This window comes from Odocoileus virginianus, chromosome 25 (assembly GCF_023699985.2).
Source record: "Odocoileus virginianus isolate 20LAN1187 ecotype Illinois chromosome 25, Ovbor_1.2, whole genome shotgun sequence".
Taxonomy (NCBI): domain Eukaryota; kingdom Metazoa; phylum Chordata; class Mammalia; order Artiodactyla; family Cervidae; genus Odocoileus; species Odocoileus virginianus.
This window is the reverse complement of record NC_069698.1, coordinates 29,177,122-29,200,012: the sequence shown is the minus strand read 5'-3', so window position 1 is coordinate 29,200,012 and position 22,891 is coordinate 29,177,122. Positions and strand designations below refer to the sequence as shown.

The 22,891-nt window shown below is 37.3% G+C and overlaps 1 protein-coding gene across 16 annotated transcripts in view; it reads left to right on the top strand.

Annotated features, from left to right (window-relative positions):
* ROBO2 (roundabout guidance receptor 2) overlaps positions 1-22,891 on the top strand; it is a 1,429,762-nt gene that overhangs the window by 1,381,220 nt on the left and 25,651 nt on the right. For 10 of the 16 annotated variants that reach the window (XM_070455070.1, XM_070455067.1, XM_070455068.1 and 7 more), the window contains 5 exons: positions 578-859; positions 1,251-1,376; positions 6,416-6,572; positions 16,660-16,920; positions 21,121-21,326. In XM_070455070.1, coding sequence (XP_070311171.1) covers positions 578-859; positions 1,251-1,376; positions 6,416-6,572; positions 16,660-16,920; positions 21,121-21,326 — 1,032 coding nt within the window. The remainder of the gene's footprint in view (positions 1-577; positions 860-1,250; positions 1,377-6,415; positions 6,573-16,659; positions 16,921-21,120; positions 21,327-22,891) is intronic. The other 6 variants (XM_070455077.1, XM_070455071.1, XM_070455075.1 and 3 more) reach the window with 1 other exon arrangement.

Here is a 22,891-nt window from a genome sequence, read left to right as displayed (position 1 = left end):
TTGTTATCCAAGAAAAAAAAATTGCTACCATCAGTTACACTCCATTTCTGGAGCTGTGAAATCAACTCAGATAAACAGCAAGTAGAAACTTCAGTAAAAAGCGCCTCATAGTTTGGAGAGTATAATTTTGGAAACTTTTGCATCTATTTTAGCAGTTATTTTCCATTTCTCTTGGGATAAAGTGGAAAAAGATGCTTTTCATCCATGATTTGTAGATTCACTTTTGCCGTTGCTTCTGTAAAGAGCTAACAATTTCATGGATTCTAAACCAGAATGAACCACTGAAAGCATTTTTTCAGTAGTGAAATACACCAAATTTCTCATTCATGGTTGAAGAAAATGGGGGATGGGGTGGGGTAAGCAGTGAGACGTGAAGGACGCGCGGTGGGCCTGCCTGTCACCAAGGCTGATAGCTTGGCGATGGTTGTACATCATCTACCCTTCATTGGCTCATGAAGCCCATCTCAGCTGAAATGCAAACGTGCGGCATGACACATTTATTTTTCATCTTCAGTCCTGATAGTTTTGGGCTTCCTGTGCATCATTAAATTGTTTCATTTCCCTATGTTCACCACAGATGTGCTGCCACCAGTTCCAGGCCAAGGGGATAAAACGGCAACAATGCTCTCAGATGGAGCCATTTATAGCAGCATTGACTTCACGACCAAAACCACTTACAATAGTTCCAGCCAAATAACACAGGCTACCCCATATGCCACGACACAGATATTGCATTCCAATAGCATACATGAATTGGCTGTCGATCTGCCTGATCCACAGTGGAAAAGCTCAATTCAGCAAAAAACAGACCTGATGGGCTTTGGTTATTCTCTACCCGATCAGAACAAAGGTAACAACGGTAAGTCCAGTTCTTGCTTCCAGAAGAGTTATTTTCATATCATTTTTGCATGAGATAGAAAGTAGTATTTGTTGTTCGGTTTAGTAATTCATCACCAGGTTCACTACCTAAACTATAAAGATACACTGGCATGTATTCAGCACCTTGCACAGTCCCCGCCACCACCACCACTGTTGCTATCACCACACAACACCAATTGGTTTCATCCTTTTAGCTCTTTTTTCAATAGTGATCAGTAATCCATCTCGACCTCCATTAGGCAGGATAGACAAAACATTCCTCCACTGTCCTACGACATCTGCTTCTGAATTGCTAACTGCATGTTCTGCATGGGCTTGTGCTGTGAACTAATCACATGATGCCACTATGACCTCTGCCCTTTAACCCTTAGCCTTACTTTACATCCCTGACTACCGATTGGCTGAGGGATTGTCTAATAGAATGCCACACAACCAGTCACAGGATTTCAGCACCACCAGCTCTCACAACAGCTCAGAGAGGAGTGGCAGTCTCTCAGGTTGGTCTCATCACAGTAAGGAGAAATATTTGTTTGTCACCAGCATATGACCTGTGTTCCTAACACTCATGAAGAAGTACTGGCTCACAACTCACTGCCAGACATTTATCTCTCAAATGACAGTAGGAGTTTATCCTAATGAAATCAAGTTTTGGGGGTGGAGGAGGGTAAAATTCACCATCAGCCTTTATGTATGAATTGTACAAGGTTGTATTTACTGAAAGATAGTGCCATTTTACTAAATACTGATTATTAAGGAACAGATGAGTTTGATCTGCTTTGAACCCTACTTAAGAGTCAAGCGAACTTTGCAATAAAATGATCACATAGGAAAATCAGCTCCATCACATGGACACCATATTCAACTAAAATGCAAATGATTTTGGAAATTGTTCATAATACTAAGAGTCTGGTGATGTGGCTTCCTATTTTTGGACAAGTTTTCCAAGATATTGTGTTATCTATTGATGATATTATTTAGAGTAAGATCCTGATACCATGCTAAACAGGAATGTTAATATGGGACACAATTCTTTACATTTAATTTCTTAAAAAACCCCAGTCTTTTATATTGGGAATTTTTATGCTGTAAATTTTAATATATATTCAAGATACATTAGCTGAACTAACAATCCATAATGCAGGTATTAAATAGCACATGTAGGGAAAACACATTTTACTGGAAAGAAATATGTACCTATCATAATGAATATCAGTGATCTCTAGGCCCAAGGATCCTCATCTCTAAAATGAGGAGATCCTTGTAGACATTCTGATTTGTACATTGTGTATGACTGATGACTTTCTTTGCTTATTTCTAATTGATCCATGACTTTATTTTCTTGTTTTTTCATACTATTGATAGTCTATTTGTTTTTATGAAGTTTTTTAACCTCAGTTACTGAGTGAAAGATTATAGTGTATTGAGATATGTCATAGGTTATGAGGTATCCAGACCATAAATAGTTAACTCTTTTACATCATAGGGTAACATTAGCTACTTAGTTAGTTAAGTGATCTTTCCATAGAGATAGAACCCTTTCAGCCTGAACATGTTAATGTTCTCTCTTTTCTCCAAAATGAGCCATTTGCTCTCCTTACCTATTGGTAGAATTGGATATATTATAGAATCCAGAAAATTTTAAGCATCTGTTACAAATTTAAACGACCTGATAATATAAAAGAATTTTTTTAAAATAACCTTAAATGTCATTTGTACTGTCATTTATTTATGATGAGTCCTATAATTGTATTGAATAATTTAAAAATTAATTTATTCTAGACTTATATCATTAGAAATATGCCAAGTCTCAATCAATATATATATTTTAGAAGTCTATATACTATAAGTCATGGATTGTAAAAGACCTTTTGTGAAACCATCATTAAATATTCTTATATGTTGATTACCATTGAGTCTTAAAAGTTACCTTTTGAGTAATTCTAAGCAGAACATGATTCACAATAGTACTTACTACATTTTTGAATCCATTAATCTCTTGAGTGACATTTATATATATATCTATGATTTATATTAACTACTTCATCTACATTTGAATACAAAATTACTTAAATTGGTGATAGAAAGCTTTCTTTAAGAGACAAGACTGACGTGATTGTTCTCTTCTTAGTTTTGTCAAATTGAATTTAACATTAGAGTTCTTTTTATTCTTAGAATCATTGATATGTATTCTAAAGCATACATTTAAGATCTAACTGCCCTATGGATATTGAATCATAAGATTTTCTTAATTTGTGCACAGTGTTAATGAAACCAGTTTAAAATTATCATAGTAATAAACAAAATTGGATATTCCTGAACTGAGTGAATTTCTCACCCTTTGAAGCATTCATATAATGGTTTATTCAATATATAATTTCTTAGCACTCCTCTTCAAAAGACCAACCATTAAAACTATAAAACTCAGATTCTTTTCAAAATAATCTCTGTAATCATAATTTTATACATATGCACAAATATACAGCACAATATCAATAGTAATAGGGCTTCCCGGTGGCTCAGCAGTAAAGAAGATGTCTGCAGTGTGGGAGCTGCAGGAAACACAGGTTCGATCCCTGGGTCAGGAAGATTCCACTGGAGGAGGAAATGGCCACCCACTCCAGTATTCTTGCCTGGAGACTCCCAGGGACTGAGGAGCCTGACAGGCTACAGTCCACGGGGTCGCAGAGTCTGAAGCGACTAGCAGCAGCAGCAGCAGTAATGCATATGTGCCTCGTCACTCAGTCGTGTCCGACTCTTGCAACCCCATGGACTGTAGCCTGCCAGGCTCCTCGGTCCCTGGGAGTCTCCAGGCAAGATTACTGGAGTGGGTTGCCATTTCCTTCTGCAAGCATCAGTAGTAATAACTAAATATTTTTATATACTAGCATTTTTAAAAGACTAAATTTAATTTGAAAATGAGCTGTTTTCACAATTTTCTTTACATAGAAATCACTTGTTCCACATAAATAAATGTAAATTCAAATCTTTACATTTTCACTTGAAGAGAAATGGATCAAATATGTCTGCCAGTCATCAAAATATGTGATGACTAAATACATAATGCAGACAGTTCTCAAAACCTTAAAATGCTTGAGGATCTTAAGTTGCAAGTAACAGCAACAAACTGGGTTCACTTAGCTCAAGATATGGATCTCAGAGAATTTAATTTCCTTAGCTTGTATCATATGGCACTATTATGGTCGGCGCCCACCTCTTACCTCTTTCTAGAGAAGACAAAGCATGCTGATCGATAGTCTTACTAAAAGTACCCACAGTGAGAAAGCAGAAATTTCCCCCACAGAGGAGAAAGTGGACAATGGATGGAGAGCCTCACAAATTCCCTTTGTGAATCAGCTCTGCTTCCCCAGCACATTTTTAAGTCAGTTGTCAGTAAGATGTGGTAATGGCTTTCTTGACCTTGGAGAAGAATTTCAACAAAGCTGAGTTCAGAGCTGCAGAAATTGTAATGTCCACTAAAGCTGCTGCATTCTAAATTATTTGCTCTTACTATGAATATACACAAATGTAGAAAGAACCTCTATTTTCCCATCTATAAAATGGAGATGTAAAAACTTCCCTATTTGTGTCACTCAGGTCTGGTGGAGATCATATAACAGTTCTAAAAGTGCTATAAAAAGTGGAAAAAAAAAGGTCCACATGTAAATATATAAGGAATAAGAGGTACAACGGAAAAACTACGAAGAACACATGCCCATCCTGTTCTTCTAAGTAGTGAGACATAGTTCTAAAAATACCAAGCAAGATACAATCTTTGTTTATGACTTTGGTGGGTTTCCCACCACATAACAAGGAAACAAAGGGTTAAGACTCACCTACCTTAAACACAAAAACTACAAACTTTAATCAATCAGGTTGATTATTTTTATCCTAAGCATCAGACTATTTCTGGAATCCTCAATGGGGCTGGAGGAGTTGGGTGTGGAATAGCTTTGTAAACAGCAGACTTGAGTTTGTGCTGAGGTGAAGGAGATGGAAGAGAGGGGTGATGACTGCCGTTTATTGAACGTTCTGTACATTGTGAAGCCTTTATGTGTGTTACCTCTTATAATAATCAAAATAACCCAAACAAGTAGTAACTTGATATCTTTTTTACATGTATGGAAATTGAGGTGATATCTATTGAGTAACTATCAAGTAAATGAGAAACTAGTTTCAAGCCCAGAGATTCAACTCTTCTCCTCGAACTAGAAGTTACCTGCTCTCCTTTCTCTTAATACTTTTTCTGCCAAAGATAAAAAGTGAAAGGAAGGGTGAAAGCACTTAGTTTTCAGGGATGCTCTTTTCTCTGTGTATATATGTACGCATGGCCTAGAAAACAGACACAATTTCATATTTAGCAATAGGGTATATATCTAGTTTACAGTTTCATCACTTTCTGGCACTCAAAGTTATTGTTAAATTTCATAATTTTCTGAATTGGCTGATGCCGGTTAATTGATAGAAGAAAGGAGTTGAGGCAAATTTCTAGTGATATCTCTATTGTTAGATAGTCCTGCTATGAATATTTTATACTCATAACTGTTTGTTCCAGAAAGATATAGTTCAAGGGGTCAATACCATTTTTTTTTTAAATATAGCCATTGACTGCCATAGGAATGACAGAAGTTACCTACGTTCCCCTAAAGTATCTTTTGCTCAAGCAGTACACATTTCTGCATCCAGCTGTGGTCCATTTAGGAAGAAACTTGATGTACTTAATTTGGAGCAGTAAAAAGTACTTCATTGAACAAATGAAAACCTTTATTTTTATAATTCATTAAGCTCTGGTAATCCCAGATATGGCTCATATGCTGCCAAGTTACTTTCTGCTCATATTTTGTGCATGAATTCATTTGTATTATAATACTACTGAAATTGATTACTATATTTCCATTACTTTTCTCCATACTTGGTATTTTAAGATATGTTAGACATCTGGGAACCACTCACTATATGCAAAAAATAATTGTGCCATTCATTAGTTAAAAATTCTATAAAACATATCCTTGTGAAAGATTTACAAGTATCCTCCAGATTGTAGTTGATTGATTTTTATAAGTTACTTTTGAGAGAAAACTGTTACTCTCCTGGATTAATTAAATTGAGTAAATTCTAATGGAAAAGTTTAGCCTGTATCCTTAGACACTGCATTTTTCCACTAAGACAGATTATGCAAAAGAGCATTATAAATGCACTAAAATCTGACATTTTAAAGAATTTGTTATGGCCCATTATTTCGTCTAACAATGAAAACGTGGAGGCAGCAAATGTGAATAAATCAATAAATGTGCTTTTGCCACTGCAACCATGTTTTTGTGTATTCAGCTCTGCAACTAATGCATTGTGAAAGAAACAATATCATTTTGAGTGATTTATAAAAATGTTTTCCTGATCATATCATTTCATTGTTTATAGCTTTTAACAACTGTAACATACTGATTCTGGTGTTTTGAAAACAGAAATACATCTTCCCATCTGATGTACTCCATTTCTTCTGATATGCGGTGTGTCTGAATAAATATATTATTACTTTCAGGTGGGAAAGGTGGAAAAAAGAAGAAAAATAAAAACTCTTCTAAACCACAGAAAAACAATGGATCGACCTGGGCCAATGTTCCACTACCTCCTCCCCCAGTCCAGCCTCTTCCGGGTACAGAGCTGGAACACTATACAGTGGAACAGCAAGAAAATGGGTAAAAATGTTTCATCTACCAACAAAATGACCAGGGCTATACTGCTGTCTCTTTTATGCATTTGTGTCTTGATGCTGTGTTCTCTTACTGTTTTCCCTGCCCCCTTGCCAGCCTTTCCTTGTCCCCCTCCCCTTCTATTGTTTGCTGCATCTATATATTTTTAGCTGATAAATACAACACGGCACATATTGAGGACCTCGAATCCTTGGCCATCAAGTGCCTTAGATTGTCTGCAATCATGATAATGCAGCCTCCATTTATAATATTGCTTGTTAGTTTGAAAGCAAGTAACCCAGAGCTCTGTGAACTAAAGAGGCACTCCATAGAAGGGCTGAAAAGGAAATTAAAATAACCTTCTTCATCATCCCTCGCATTTCTCTAATGACTTGATGTCTGGCCATAGCAGGGTGCCCACTGTTGAGCTCCATCACAATGGGATAATTGTAGGGATCTAGCCAGTGTGTAGAACTTTAATCATCAGCTTTGATGGGAATTTAGGGGTCAGAACAATAAGAGAGGCTCAAGTCAATGCACACTCTGTAACAAACCTTTTTTATAATAGAAAATTTACTTTAAGGGTCTTTAAATGGGACCAGTTTCCTTATTCGTTCCCAAACATCTCACAAGCATTAGTTTGTTTTCCTCTGTTGAAGTGTTAATTGATTTTAAGGTAGAAAAGTGTTGATACTCCTTACTAATTCTAAGTGCTCTGTCTTCCTTGCAGTTCCTAGATCACCATTGCTTTTGACTGAAACTTAAAAGTATAGAATAGAGGCAGTTTTTTTTAAGTGTTCCTTTATTTAGACGTACTTAGACATTAAAATATCTGTTTATTTAAACAATAGTTTTATTTCTTATCTTGTTTTACTTAAAGATCTTGTGCACATGCTTGTAATTTTTTCTCCATCTCCTTTTCTTTTTATACTACTGTTGTCTTTGAGGTTTCCAGATTAATTTTCCTAACTAGAAATTTCTCTATCACATTTGCTTCCTAAAAAAATTCCATTAGCCTTAGCCTTTTTCAGTTACATTATATATATATATATATATATATATATATATATACATTGTATACACAGATAGATGGACATGCATATATATATATATACCTAAGCTTTGTTGTTGTTGTTTAGAGTCTAAATCGTGTCCAACTGTGTTTTGCGGCCCCCGTGGACTGTAGCCCACTAGGCTTCTCTGTCCATGGGACTTCCCAGACAAGAGTCCTGGAGTACGTTGACATTTCCTTCTCCAAGGGATCTTCTGACTCAGGGATGCAACCTGCATTCCTGCATCGGCAGATGGATTCTTTACCACTGAGCCACCAGGGAAGCCCTTACATAATCATACCTCCATATTTTTTCTCTGTATCTCTCTTTCCCTCCAAAAGGCTTCATTTGCTTCCCTGAGATTACAGTTCCCGTATAAGAGCATATCATTTTTATTGTACTTGTTTTTAAAAGTTCACTTCTGAAATAGGAAGTTAAAAGCATACCCTTTTCTCTGACTATTTTAAGAATAAAACTTTATACATGATTTTATGTAACATATATCAATAACAAATTATGTTAGTGTCACACAATTCCTGGGCAGGAGAGCAGGGAACAGAGGTGTGCATTTCACAAGAAAATATTATTTACAGGGCTTATAAATATGCATTTTAAAGGCTATAGTTATAAAATAATAAAATTGAACTTATAAACTGAGGAGAGAAAAGTAATGCTGTTAAACATTTATAAAGTCTTGAACTCAGATAACATAAAACTTGTAAGTAATTTGGTATCTTAATTAGTATATTTGAGTGACTTTGTCCATGTATTGTTATATTATTTACAGTTTTGTATTTTCTGATGTGAAAATCTTATAATACTGAAAAAATATTTTTGAATATTTTCTATATTTATACTCTGTTATTCATGATATTAACATTGAATAATTTACAGGAGAGCTTTTATGGAAATTTTTATATGTCTTGATTTGACTTATGCATATTTAAAGTTTTCTTGAAATACAAACAACAAAAGCTTTAGAAGTCACCTTTCTGTTTTTAATCATTTTTATGTCTGACAATCAAGGATTCAGCAATTGTACTTCCTATGTTGCTATGTAGATTTTGTTTTATTGTTTTAATATATCATAATAGAGAACTTACTCAACACACATTTTTTTTTCAAATATATAAGAACTATTAAGCCCAGTGCCAGGATGGAAAACAGAAGAGATGAAAGGAACAAAGACACTTGTAGTGAGGTGGATGAACCTAAAGCCTCTTATACAAAGTGAAGTAAGTCAGAAAGAGAAGAACAGATATAGTATATTAACGCATATGTATGAAATCTAGAAAAATGGTACTTAAGAGCCCAGTGGAGAATCCACTTGTGGACACAGTAGGGGAAGATGAGGGTAGGACGAATTGAGAAAGTAGCCCTGACATGTATACACTATCATGTGTGAAATAGTTAATGAAAGTTGCTAAATAACACAGGGAGCCCAGCCTGGCATTCTGTGATGACCTAACAGGGTCATATATAATTATGACTGATTCACATTGTTGTATGGCAAAAACCAACACAAAATTGTAGCACAGTTTTCTACCAATTTAAAAATTAAAAACAAGAAGGAATAGGAAAGAAAAGAAACATAAACACAATTAATAAGGAGGATCTGATCCCTGATTCAGGAAACTCAAGTAGGGGGAGGTGGAAACCAAAAATCATACACACACAGTTTTGTATGGGAAGCCCTAGCTAAGCACATGTGCAAAATAATAACTTGCATACAGGAAGGGATAATCATGTATGCCAAAGAAGGCTGGGGCAAGCCTATGGAAGCTGAGTTTCGAGATGAATCTTGAATCACTTATTCACAAATAGTAGTACCCAGAGTTGGGTGGCTGTTGGATGCCAGGCTGTTAGCCAGAGGCAGAAAGGATAAAGACAGTGAGAAGTCCCTAACATGAGCGCTTCACTGGCGGCTCAGTGGTAAAGAATCTGCCTGCCAAGAAGGAGACTCAGGTTCAACCCCAGGTGTGGGAAGACCCCCTGGAGAAGGAAATGGCAACCCATTCCAATATTCTTGCAGAGAATCCCATAGACAGAAGAATTTGGCAATGTACAGTCCATGGGATCGCAAAAGAGTTGGACATGACTTAGCAAATGAACAACAAAAAAGTCCCTAACATAAAGTAGTCTCCACATCAGAATTGATTGCTAACCAATGGCTACAACAAAATGTTACTAATGTCAGCATTTTCTGTGCAGGTAAAGAGAAAGTTCCCTAGCCAAAGGCAAAAAGTAGAAATAAAAGATGAAGGGGAAAAATGGAATAGTCCCATTAGTTTTCCTTTAGTATTTCTCCAACTACTCCTTTGCAATCCAATCCTATTCTAGTTAAGGTTACCTCCCTTTCCTTTATTTTGCATTATTAAGTAGGCTTCTCTATTGTAATCCTCTTCACATTGCATTCTAATTGCTTGTCTATGTCTTTCTGCAGTTGGTAGCTCTTGTATGAGGTTTGTTGAGTTTGAAACCAATGCACAGGGTAGACGATAATCTGAGAAAGTGACGTGAGGCCAGTTGTGAAGTCTTGTGTGTCTTACAGGAATCCTGATCTTTGGATATAGAAGGTGGATTGGAGGACATGAGGCCAAGGCAGGTAGAGAATGTAGGGGATATTGTAGCAGAATAGAAAATACCATGAAAATGGTAAGGAAATAAGGCAATGGCAGAAGGATGGAGAAAGAAGGATACATTTTGGAAATATATCTAGCCCAGGGTAATCACAATCTTGAGAAGATTGTCTCTTGCTTTATTACAGTGTTTAATTTTGTTTCTAAGAACTTAGATATCATCAACTTTCTTCCTCTCTTTCTCTCTTTTTTGCTGTGCTAGGTCTTGTTTGCTTTGCACAGACTTTCTCTAGTTGCAGCAAGTGGGGGCTACTCTTTGTGGCAATGCACACGCTTCTCCGAGAGGTGGCTTCTCTTTTTGGGGAACGTGTCTGCAAGTGCATGGGCTTCAGTAGTTGCCACTACTTAAACCCAGAGCGCAGGCTCAGTAGTTGTGGCTGGCACATGGCCTGAGTTGCTCTGTGGCCTGTGGGTGGAATCTTCCAGGACCAGGGATCTAACCTATGTCCCCTGCCCTAGCAGGTGGTTTCTTATCCACCGCGCCACCAGGGAAATCTAGATAGCATCAGTTTTCTTTCTAAGCCTTTCTTGAGCCATTTTCCCTCCACAATATTAAGTATCAAAAGTTATCAAGTCACTGCCCAAATAGAAAATAATTGGTTAATTCAATACTATATCAACAGTGGTAAATGTTCTCTCTCATCGATATGCCTCTCTCAGCTAGGCAAAATGTACCAAAATGTAATTATTCTTAGCTATAAATATAATGTATTTTAATGCAACCATGGGGCAGTAGGGAGAATTCTATAGTAATTCAGTAGAAAACTGATGCTTTGTTTTGCTACAGCAATCAGAAATTGGCAGGCTTTTCTAGGTGGTGAACTTTATTGTATTTTTATTAGTAATTTGGTGTTTGTATCTGGCCTTTTCACAAGTTAGTTCACATGCAACATTGATTTGTTGTCATCCTGCTCATTATTCACCAGACAAGACAGATAATATGATGCCTCATATTTCACTGACAGTAAGTCAAAGAACAAAAGCTTATCTAGGAAAGGTTGGCCAAAAGACCTTTGGATTGGCGTTAGAATCATTTGCACAGTCTTTTTATGTTATTGCAAGAAAAAGTTGAATTTCCATCACTCAAGTAAGATACACATCTATGAATGTGAAAGAAACTCTAAAAACAGAGCTAACAATGTTTGGTTTTCATAAACATTCATAGAGTCATCTGTTACTTTCTTGCCCTTCTTCAGAAACCACAGGAAACCTCAGTATCTGTTGTTCTGGAATGAATTAACACACAAATACCTCAGAGGTGATACCCAGTTCTCCCCGTTGTATGATTTGCACCGAGTCCCAAATTTCTTTCATCCGTTCTCTCATGTTTTTCACCTAGACTTTCTTGTATTCTCCATTCCCCTCTATTTTCCACTTCTTGCACAAACAACCGAGATGAATCCATGCTTTTTTCTTAGTTTTGCTTATGTTCCACAGAGGGACAGAATTTGCTCACTCCTGTTCTATTATTAGAATATCTTGTGGAAAAGACTTGGGACAATTGATGATAAATGCTCATTCAAGTTAAATAGAATAGCAATTAGAATATTTTTTAGTCATTTAGTGCATTATGCAATATAATTGTATAATGTTAAAAATCACGTTTATATGGTTAGGCTCTCCTTTGCTTGATGGTATTTGAATAATAAAAAATGAGTGGAATAGAACTAATTGCAATTTTTCCTGTGCTATCTGAACACATTTTATACACATATATACGTGTATATATACACACACACTTATTCCTTCTCATATATTCTGTATGTATGTTCACTGCATATATGTGTTCCCTTTAAGTTATTGGAAGGATGGCTTACTGCTTATGAAGAAGGGAAATTTTAGGAGATACTTGACTGCTTCCATTTGAAAGACTGAATATATAAATGTTCTTTGCTCACATGTATGACATTCCTGGCAATAGCCTATGTAAACAAGGAAAGTGCATGTACTCGTTTATAGAATGAAATTGTACTATTTTGTAACAAGATTTGTGAAATAAATTTAATAACTATTGATGAAATATAACAGGATGCACATTCCCTACTGAAAATGGGCAGTTTTTAAAAAATTAGGTTTCTTATATGTGTATTTGTTTGAATTAATAATATGACACTTCAGTTCAGTTCAGTTCAGTCACTCAGTCCTGTCCAACTCTTTGCGACCCCATGGACTGCAGCATGCCAGACTTCCCTGTCTGTCCATCACCAACTCTCAGAGCCTAATCAAACTTATGTCCATCACACTGGTGATGCCATCGAACCATCTCATCCTCTGTCATCCCCTTCTCCTCCTGCCTGCAATCTTTCCCAGCATCAGGGTATTTTCCAATAAGTCAGTTCTTCATATCAGGTGGCCAAAGTATTGGAGTTTCAGCTTTAGCATCAGTCCTTCCAATGAATACTCAGGACTGATTTCCTTTAGGATAGACTGGTTGGATCTCCTTGCAGTCCAAGGGAATCTCAAGAGTCTTCTCCAACACCACAGTTAGAAAGCATCAATTCTTCAGCACTCAGCTTTCTTTATAGTCCAACTCTCACATCCATACATGAGTACTGGAAAAACCATAACTTTGACTAGATGGATCTTTGTTGGCAACGTAATATCTCTGCTTTCTAATATGCTGTCTAGATTGGTCATAGCTTTTCTTCCAGGGAGTAAGCATCTTTTAATTTCATGGCTGCAGTCACCATCTGCGGTGGTTTTGTGTTTCCATTGTTTCCCAATCTATTTGCCATGAAGTAATGGGACCGGGGAGAAGGCAATGGCACCCCACTCCAGTACTCTTGCCTGGAAAATCCCGTGGATGGAGGAGCATGGTAGGCCACAGTCCATGGGGTCGCAAAGAGTCGGACACGACTGAGCGACTTCACCTTTACTTTTCACTTTCATGCATTGGAGGAGGAAATGGTAACCCACTCCAGTGTTCTTGCCTGGAGAATCCCAGGGACGGGGGAGCCTGGTGCGTTGCCCTCTACGGGATCGCACAGAGTCGGACACGACTGAAGCGACTTAGCAGCAGCAGCAGCAATGGGACCAGATGTCCTCATCTTAGTTTCTGAATGTTGAGCTTTAAGGCAACTTTTTCACTCTCCTCTTTGACTTTCATCAAGAGGCTCTTGTTAGTTCTTCTTCACTTTCTGCCATAAGTGTGGGGTCATCTGCATCTCTGAGGTTATTGATATTTCTCCCAGCAATCTTGTTTCCAGCTTGTGCTTCATCCAGCCCAGCATTTCACATGATGTGCTCCACATATAAGTTAAAAAAGCAGGGTACTGGGATAGAAGGTTGTGAAACTTTTACACCACAGATTCTCTTCTTTGAGTGAAATCTGTGATCTCCAGTATATAAAACATTTTTCTAAAATGCCATCACTTTAGAGCAATTTATTTTTTCAAGTCATATTGCTACTTTTATAATCAAAGAAATGAGAATAGGAATATAACCAATGATATTTTCTAATATACAAAAATTATTATTTGTAACATGTTAAAGTGTGCCTGATACTAAAATGTAAAAGACATTTCAGAAGAGATATTCCAATCACACTGTTTAGGGCTTCTGAAACAATGTCTTCAGTTTACAACTCATTGAGGTAGGAGGTTATTTAGGTACCCTCAACAAGAGATGAAAACTGAACAGTCAAAATGTCTTCACACTCTGTATAAAACCTATCAGTGATGGTCCATCACCCATAGGCAAAATTCCAAACTCTTTCTCAGGACTGATGAAGCACTCTGTGATCTAGCACAACCCACCCCATCTGTAACCAACCTTCTTTACTTGCCAATCCTTACCAGTTCGAAAACTGAGTTCTTTGAATACTTTATATTTTCCCTTCCTCTGGGCCCACTCATGTGCTGCTTAGAATATCTCCATTTCTGATGGTCAGCATAGCCCTGCCCAACCCCCATAGTGGTTTCAACCTCCCTGATCTATTCCTTTAATACTTGGTATTTTTGATCATTTGCTTCTTATCAGCCTGCCCCACTAGATTGTATGCTCTATAAAAAGATCCAGTTACCTGACAGATGATGGTCAAACAAAAGGATGATAAATTCAGGAGTTTTACATAGACTTTATTGTTTAGATCTGTTTTAGTTTAGCAGCAAAACTGAGCAAAAAAATACGTAATTTTCCAATCCCCTGTGTCCCCATACATTCACAGCCTTTGCCAGTATCAACATCTCCTTCCAAAGTGGTACATTTGGTAAACTGATAAAACTATATTTCCATATAACTGTCACCCAACAGTCATGGTTTACATTACAGTTCACTCTTGGTGTTGTACATTCTGTGTGCAGATGTACAAAGAACAGTTGGATGAAGGTATAACAGCACGTATACCACCATTGCATAATCGTGCAGCATAGATTCACTGTTGTAAAAATCCTCTGTGCCCAATTTGTTCATCCCTGCCTCCCCTTGACCTCTGGCAACCACTGATCTTTTCACTGTCTTCATAGTTTTGCTTTTTCTAAAATATCATATAGTTGGAATCATAAAGTATATAGTCTTTTCAGATTTACTTCTTTCACTTGATAATATGCATTTAAGTTTCTTCTATGTCTTACTGTGCATGGCTTGATAGTACATTTCTTTTTAGCACTGAATAATATTCCACTATCTGGATATGCCATGAGTTATGTATTCTTCACCTATTGCTAGAAATCTCTGTTGCTTCCAGGTTTTCAGCAATTATAAATAAAGCATCCATGTATAGTTTCTTGAAAAATACATTTTCAAACAGGATAAGTAGAAAGACACTAAAGCTCTTCAGAAATCATCTGGACATTTACAAGTTACTGGTTTGTAAGGGCTTTCAAGACTAGATATATACATTTGTAATATTAATTCCACTTTTTTATTTTTTTAATGTAGATAATCTTGTATATGCTGGATACAGTAGTAGGTGCTGGAAATGCAAAGTTGAGAATTGCGATGTTCTTGAGTTAGGATCTCACAGAATAGTGGGGGAAAAGAGACATGAAACAAATAGTTTCAGTATGATATGGAGATTGCACAGTATATGTATTATCAAGTTGTAATCAGTTCCTATGGTGGGGACAGAGAAGGCTCACAGAACTAAAGACATTTGAACTGAACCTTGAAGGAGAAGCAGGTGCTCACAGTCAGATGATTTGAGAATAGTCATATGCAGACCCAGAGATTTGAAAAAATTATCGACTAGGCTGGTGTTGGAAAATAATGGGAAATTAACCTAAAATAATAGGCTCATGAGATGGGGAAGTGTCTTTTAATCCCCACTAATGAGTTTGAACTTTTGTTACATTAGCAATATCACTGAATAATTTAAGCATAGGTGTGATGTGAATGAAGATTTTAGAAATATAATCCAATTACATACATGGAAGATAGAATAGAAGGGATGAAGGTGACACCCCAGGAACTAGGAAATCTAATGGACTGGTTCACATCAGAAGGAGACTGATTTATGATCACAGGACTAGAGGTGAAGTGTAGAATATAGACTTGGGAGATATTTTAGAGGTTGACTTTACAGAACAGTTACATCTAATATTATTTTTATTAGATATAAGTATAAAATAAGATTTCTTATTTTATCTTTGAGTCTTCTTTTTAAAGTACATTGAGATCTATCTGATTTATGAAAATAATAGCACTATGGGTAAGGTGTAAACAAAAATGGTACTGATTTTGTGTAACAATTAAAACATTTTGGGTTGATTTTCCATTTTCCCCAGTCAGAATCCCTGAAACACAGTGTACTTAAAAATTGTTATTTTTCTTTTTAGTATATATTTTATAGGATTAGATTTCAACTTCTGTTTTATAGATTTTAGATATTGAGATACACAACATCAGCTTGTAATGAAAAAATTAAGAAAATTAGGGTAGTTGAAAGGTTATTGAATGCATTTTGTAGCACAAAGTCTTAATGATTGACATGTCACATGGAATGGAAGGTTAGCATGGACCTAGACTAAGAGTAAATAAAATTATCAAACTTCTTAGATAAATATTGGCATATGCTTTTGGTGCAGCAGGATGAACAAGAGAAGAAAGTAGTTAAATCTCCAAGCACTGAGTTCATTAGTTGCCCGCAATTTGGTTTTTTTCCATGTGAATACCTTTGTTGGGAAATTATTGCCTTTTGTAACTGTGCGGTAACAATTAGCTAATACGACCTTTTAAGAATAAATTGAGATTTTGAGATAACAGATGTACTTATGATTAGAAATTAAGATAATGTCTAATGATTTACTATAGGTGATTTGCTATAATAGTGCCAACAACTAGAAATCAGGCAGAAGTAAACTGAGAGAACATCTTAGATGTTCCTATGGTTGCCACTCATTCCCAGTGTATAACTGTGTGTATGCCTATGTATAAATGCATTTTGTTTTCTTCATTTAATTTCAGCTACGACAGTGATAGCTGGTGCCCACCATTACCAGTTCAAACTTATTTACACCAGGGTATGGAAGATGAACTGGAAGAAGATGATGATCGTGTCCCAACACCTCCTGTCCGAGGCGTGGCTTCTTCTCCTGCTATTTCCTTTGGACAGCAGTCCACGGCAACTCTGACTCCCTCCCCACGGGAAGAGATGCAGCCCATGCTGCAAGCTCACCTGGATGAGTTGACAAGGGCCTATCAGTTCGATATAGCAAAGCAAACATGGTAATTGTCCTTATTAGTTCAGGGGACCCATGCTTTCAGCACCCAGGTAGGGGAAAAGTTCTTGAACATTACATTCACTAGAGAGTCTCATTGAAATCTGCAGCTGGAGTTAGAAATGCTTTGGTATAACTCCATAATCATCTCAATAAGGAAATTGACTGAATAAATGTTAAATAATTTGACCAAAGTCACACGACTGATTAGAGTGAACTGGAACAAAAATTCAGGATCTGCTGAATTTCAGGCTCAAGTGCTTTTGGCTACGCCAGGGTCTTTTCTAATGTACAGTTAGCTTCAATTAGCTTCTTCTTGAACTCACTTCCAGCATCATAATGAAGGACTCTTTTTAGAGTCTTCAAAGTGCCTATGATTAATTCTGTATGTGGTTGTGAATATGTAAACGTAAGCTTCTGCAAATCACATATGGTCAGTGTCAGTTATTAAAAGACCTTTTCTGGGTTGAATTAAGTGAGACAGAAAAAAGCAACAGTATTAGTACAGTAAATGCATCCCTAGAAAGCCCTTAGAATACACTGTGTGTATCTGTTCAGTTATTCAGTCATGTCCGACTCTTTGCGGCCCCATAGACTGTAGCCCACCGGGCTCTTCTGTCCATGGAATTTTCCAGACAAGAGTGGAGTGGGTTGCCTTTTCCTACTCCAGAAGATCTTCCCAACCCAGAGATGGAACCCGTGTCTCTTCTATCTCCTGCATTGGCAGGCAGATTCTTTATCACTTGCACCACCTAGGAAGCCCTTAGAGTAATAATACCTTACAAATACAAATTCCCTGTTTTCCTAATAGATTCGTAAACTTTCATAAGATATAGATGACTGTCTACTTAGGTATCCTATGAAAATACAAGAATAGTGAGATCGACTCTCACAATTTTGTACAATTATTTTTTCTTATTTACTCTCCCTTTTCCCAAATAGTAACATATGAGTTTGACTCTTGAAAATGAAATCTCAGTGACATCTGATTATCTCAGTGACATACCTCTGATTATGTGCAGACTCACTGATTTATGTCCTGTGTTTGAAGTTAAATTTTTACAAAATACCATTAGCTTCTTTTTCAATAAGTTTAGTTACTGAGATAAGATAATAATGAGATAAATCTTATTCTCAGTGTTAACTATTTATTTCTAAATATATAACTAAATATACAAAGAGATACTAAAACCTGAAATATCACTTAAAGCTTATTACAAGCATAAGTTCTTAGAACCAGAGGTTCTTGAACATTTTCTCAATCACCAGATATTTTTCAAAGGTCAAAGACAATTTGCTCTTAAAAAGTATTATTTTTCATCAGCCTGCTTTATAAAACACTGTTAAAGCTGAAGCCAGCTGTTTTAAGAGCCAAAGAATTTCCTTCAAGTTAATTAAATGAAACCCTGAAGCTTAATCATTTAAAGCACAGATTCTAGCTCAGGGATTGTCAACTCTGCCTGCATTTTGGAATCATCTGGAAAACCTGGATATATATTCCCCACCCCTAGATATTCTGATTGCTTGGTCTGGCATTTGACTAGGGTCAGCCAAGGTTGGATCATGGCCACTCCTTACTAGCTGTGTGACAATAGGCAAGTTGCCTAACACTTCTGTGCTTCAGTCCTCCATTTGTAAATGACAATGATAATTCATAATAACTGACTTATCCACAAACTGAGAGAGAGGGTCCCTCCAAGACCACCCTCACTTCTGACATTATTTACAAGTTTGGAGAGTCCCCAAGATTATCCCCAGCTTTAAGAATTCACTAGCAGGAGCCACAGAACTCACTGAAAACTATAATTTTCAAAGTTATAGTTTATTATAATGAAAAGATATAAATTAAAATCAGCCAAGAGAAGAAATGCATGTGGGAGAAAGCTAGGAAATTCCAAAGTTGGGTTGGTCCTTTTGGTCCTTTCCCAGTTTAGTCCTGGAAAGCATAATGTCCTAGCAACCCCGAGTGCCAATATGGGTGAAGTATTGTCAACCAGGGACGTTCACACGAGCCTTGAGTTTCAAAGTCTTTATTGGGGGTCTGTCTCCCAGATGTGGTTGACTGTCTGCATGGCTGACCCAATTTCTGACCCTTCCTGAAGGTGGATCTGATATAGTATGACTCCAAGTCCCCATCATAGGTCATATTGTTAGACTTTCTGGAAGAGCCTCCAGCCTCCAGGTAAACAAAGACATTTTATCAGATGGGACATTCTAGAGCTTAGAGATTACCTCTTAGGAGTTCAGGGCAGATGTTTCAGTTCTCTTTGGGCAAGGTCAAATTCTTTATTTCACATCTTAGTTTTGGGAAGAAGTAGTGAGTTTGTACTTGTATGTATAGTACTTAGTATCTAGCCACTTCATAGCTGTTACTGTTCAGAGGGCATGGGTTTTCACCTGAGTGGTTCACTCCTCAGCTGTCTAAGATGTCTTTCCACTCTTAGTGAGTGCTCCATAGGCACGTGCTGAAGGAGTGAACAGTTCACCTCCACCTGTCCCAGGTACCCACAGAGCTGACTCTGCCTCTCTCTCTGAGTGTGCTTCCGTTCAGTCTAACCATGCCGCCGAACATCACACTGGCTCCCCACATCGGGGATACAAGGATCTCATGAATAGAAGGTTCCATGTGCTCACATAGAAGCTTACCCTACTGAAATGGCGGTGCCTCCATCTGGGCTGCACGGGGACATCACGGGAGGAATATTTCCAAACAGCAATTCTGGGCTTCCCCTCCAAGGATTCTGTTCATATTGACCCATGAAGTATATAACACACTTATAAATATTGCATATCCTTAATTACAGTGGTCTTGAATGCTTTTTTTTTTTTTTTTTGCCACGCCCCATGGCTTGCGGGATCTTAACTCCCTGACCAGGGATTGAAGTCGGACCCTCAGCAGTGAAAATGCTGAGTCCAAACTGCTGGGACAGCAGGGACTTGCCACTGGTGGTCTTTTAAGCAATTTGTATCAAAGCCAAAAAAAAAAAAAAGTTGTCTAAACATATGCCATATTCCCTCTTTAATGACAGTAACAAATAACAGGCCTGCTTTCCTTCAGCATTTTATGGCTTAGAAAAAAATTCCTAAGTAGTCACAAAACAAGCCAACTGGACTTTAGGGTCCAGCTGTGCATTTTGTTAGCCATGTCCATTGAAACTTAAGTCACTTAAATTTGAACTTCACTTTTCTAAATTCTGAGGGAAAGATGGTAATACAAATTCTGTCTACTTCACAAGGTTAGGATTAGAGTTACCCACTCGTTGCAGCTGGTTCGTTTGGCACACCTGATGTTTTAAATGCGCAGTGCTAAGGTGCCTTCTGCCTTTGAGGTATTTAAGACTTTGATGGGGCTTCCCAGGTGGCACTAGTGGTAAAGAACCTGCCTGCCAATGCAGGAGACATAAAAGATGTGGGTTCAATCCCTGGGTTGGGAAGATCCCCTGGGGGAGGGCATGACAACCCACTCTAGTATTCTTGCCTGGAGAATCCCATGGAGAGAGGAGCCTGGCCGGCTACCGTCCATGGGGGTGCGAAGAGTCGGTTCCCACTGAGGCGACTTAACTACAGCCACAGGGTAAAACAGATGCAAAAATAAGTAGCCAGGATACAAAGTAGCCATGCCTCCCCTACACTGGATTGAAGTGGAGACAACTGCCAGCTTGATTCCTGGACGATCATGCAGAAGAAAGCCTGGTAGAGCAGGGAATGGGCGGGTTGGAGGGAAAGGGTGTTCGCATTAGGTTTTCCTGTGATGTCTTTTCTTCATAAGGGTCAGCAGGTGACATGGGTTACACAGGCTTAGTAGAACTTCTACAGGAAACCGGGAACATAATTATGTTCTTTTTGGACCAAAACAAAACAAAAAAACTCAGATTTAAATAGATATTTGTGATGAATATTCCTGTTCTCCTTTGTGTGATTTATTTGAACAAAAAATGCTGGGACTGTGCTTTTTCTCTGTGTATCATCCCATAAATACCCAGAGAAGAATGTGCTGATCTGTATTGTTTGTTATAGTTTTGGCAAGTCATATATGCACAGCCCATTGTCTCTGCTGAAATGTAGAAACAGCACAGTAAGTTCCAAAATTAGTTAAAGGAAAGTGAGAAGACAAAATGAGTTACCATCGCATGCTGTTTAATTCTAATTACAATTTTGTGGAATGCTAATCCATTCTTCTTTTTTGTTCTTCCCGTTTGAATCCCAGGCATGTTCAAAGCAATAATCAACCTCCGCAGCCCCCAGTTCCACCATTAGGTTACATGTCTGGAGCCTTGATTTCCGATTTAGAAACAGATGTTCCAGACGATGATGCTGATGATGAAGAGGAAGCTTTAGAAATCCCCAGACCCCTGCGAGCGCTAGAGCAGACACCTGGATCCAGTACGGACAATCTAGAGAGCTCTGTGACAGGTAACGGAACTGATTGCATAGGAATAACTGACCCATTTGTCACATGAAAAATGCCTCGAAAATCAAATACTTTCTTATGTAAGATTTATTCCACTCCATCTATTTTGGTGACATTTTTAATATGTTAATATTAAACACAGAATTCAAAAAGGATTTGGAAATACTTTTGCTTTGCTGCAAAATGATAAGAAAATTCATGAATTTTAAAAAGCTTTAAGACATGAAAGAAAACTCAATTATATACAGGGCTTTCATGAAAAGTTCATTCTACTGGGGAACCAAGTCTATTACATAAAAACCTTGACTTTTAGAAATGATATATTTTGTATATCAGGAGCAACGTGTGAAGAGAATACAATCTTAAAACGCTTCTTAGTATTTCTCTCTGTAAAATCATTCACTGATGAAAATAAGCAAGTCTTCAGAATAAGCCTCTTTAAGGTTGCACAAGGTATTATTTTTTAGAGTGGGGAGATGGAAAGCAAGATAAACTATAAATTTATGCATTTCATATTGTTGATCCAGTAATTGCTGCTCTCCCAAGAAATACAGTTATTTCTACAGTTTACCCTTTTGCCTTCCCCTGGCCTCCTTTACCAAGTGTAAGGCTGCAATTGGTATTCCCCTAGGATGATCCCAGGATTGCATCCTATTTCCAAGGATGTAAATTTATCAAATTGTATTAAAAAAACCTTAAATCCTAGTGTTTTCACAGTGACTGTAGAGAAAAGTAAAAGTTCGGTCCTTTCAGTCAAGTAAATATCCATTCTTTGATACACACACAAGGTGCCTTTTACCTGGCTATAAAGACGTACCTGCTACAAATGTTTGCTTCTGTTTATCATTGGGTTCTTCAGTAAACCTACCCATTTCTGTATTTACCTTCATGACACCCTTCATTCTAGGAGACCTTTTACCACAGTTCCATTTAATTTATTTTTACTCCAACAGCTTAATTTGCACTGCATGTTACAGTTCAGAAAAACTGGCGGGAACTACTTTATGACAGTGATGAAGAAGCTTGAGTACCTACATGTTTCCCCTGCATGCCTTCCTGAATTACACAATGTAATGCACAAGCCTCCACCTTTCAGGTTTTCTTTTTTACCCGGGGGCTGTCTGCTTGCCGAGCTAATTAAGATTTAAGAACTCCTGTGATTTGAAATCCAGATCCAACTGAAGGTGGCAGAGCAAAAGTTTAAATTGTTGAATGCAGAGAGCTAACTTATTAGTGCAATATTATGCTAAGCCCCTTTGCCTGAATTTCTAGCATAATCTCCTTCAGGGTAAAATTCTGCATATTTTTGCATATCTCACTAATGATACTGAACTCTTCTCAGTTAAGAATGCAGTAGAAAAACTGCAATAAGAGTCAGCCATAGCCTATGTAGTTCTTTTATTAAATATTATAATGTCAAAGTGGATAAATATATCTATAAATCAGGAGAATGTCATTTTGAACTTTTACATGCTCACTTACTAATATGTTGTGCTATCCAATGTGACTGTGGTTAAAAACAATCTGAATTTCTCCTTGAAGCTAGTATAACGTTCATTTCAAATGA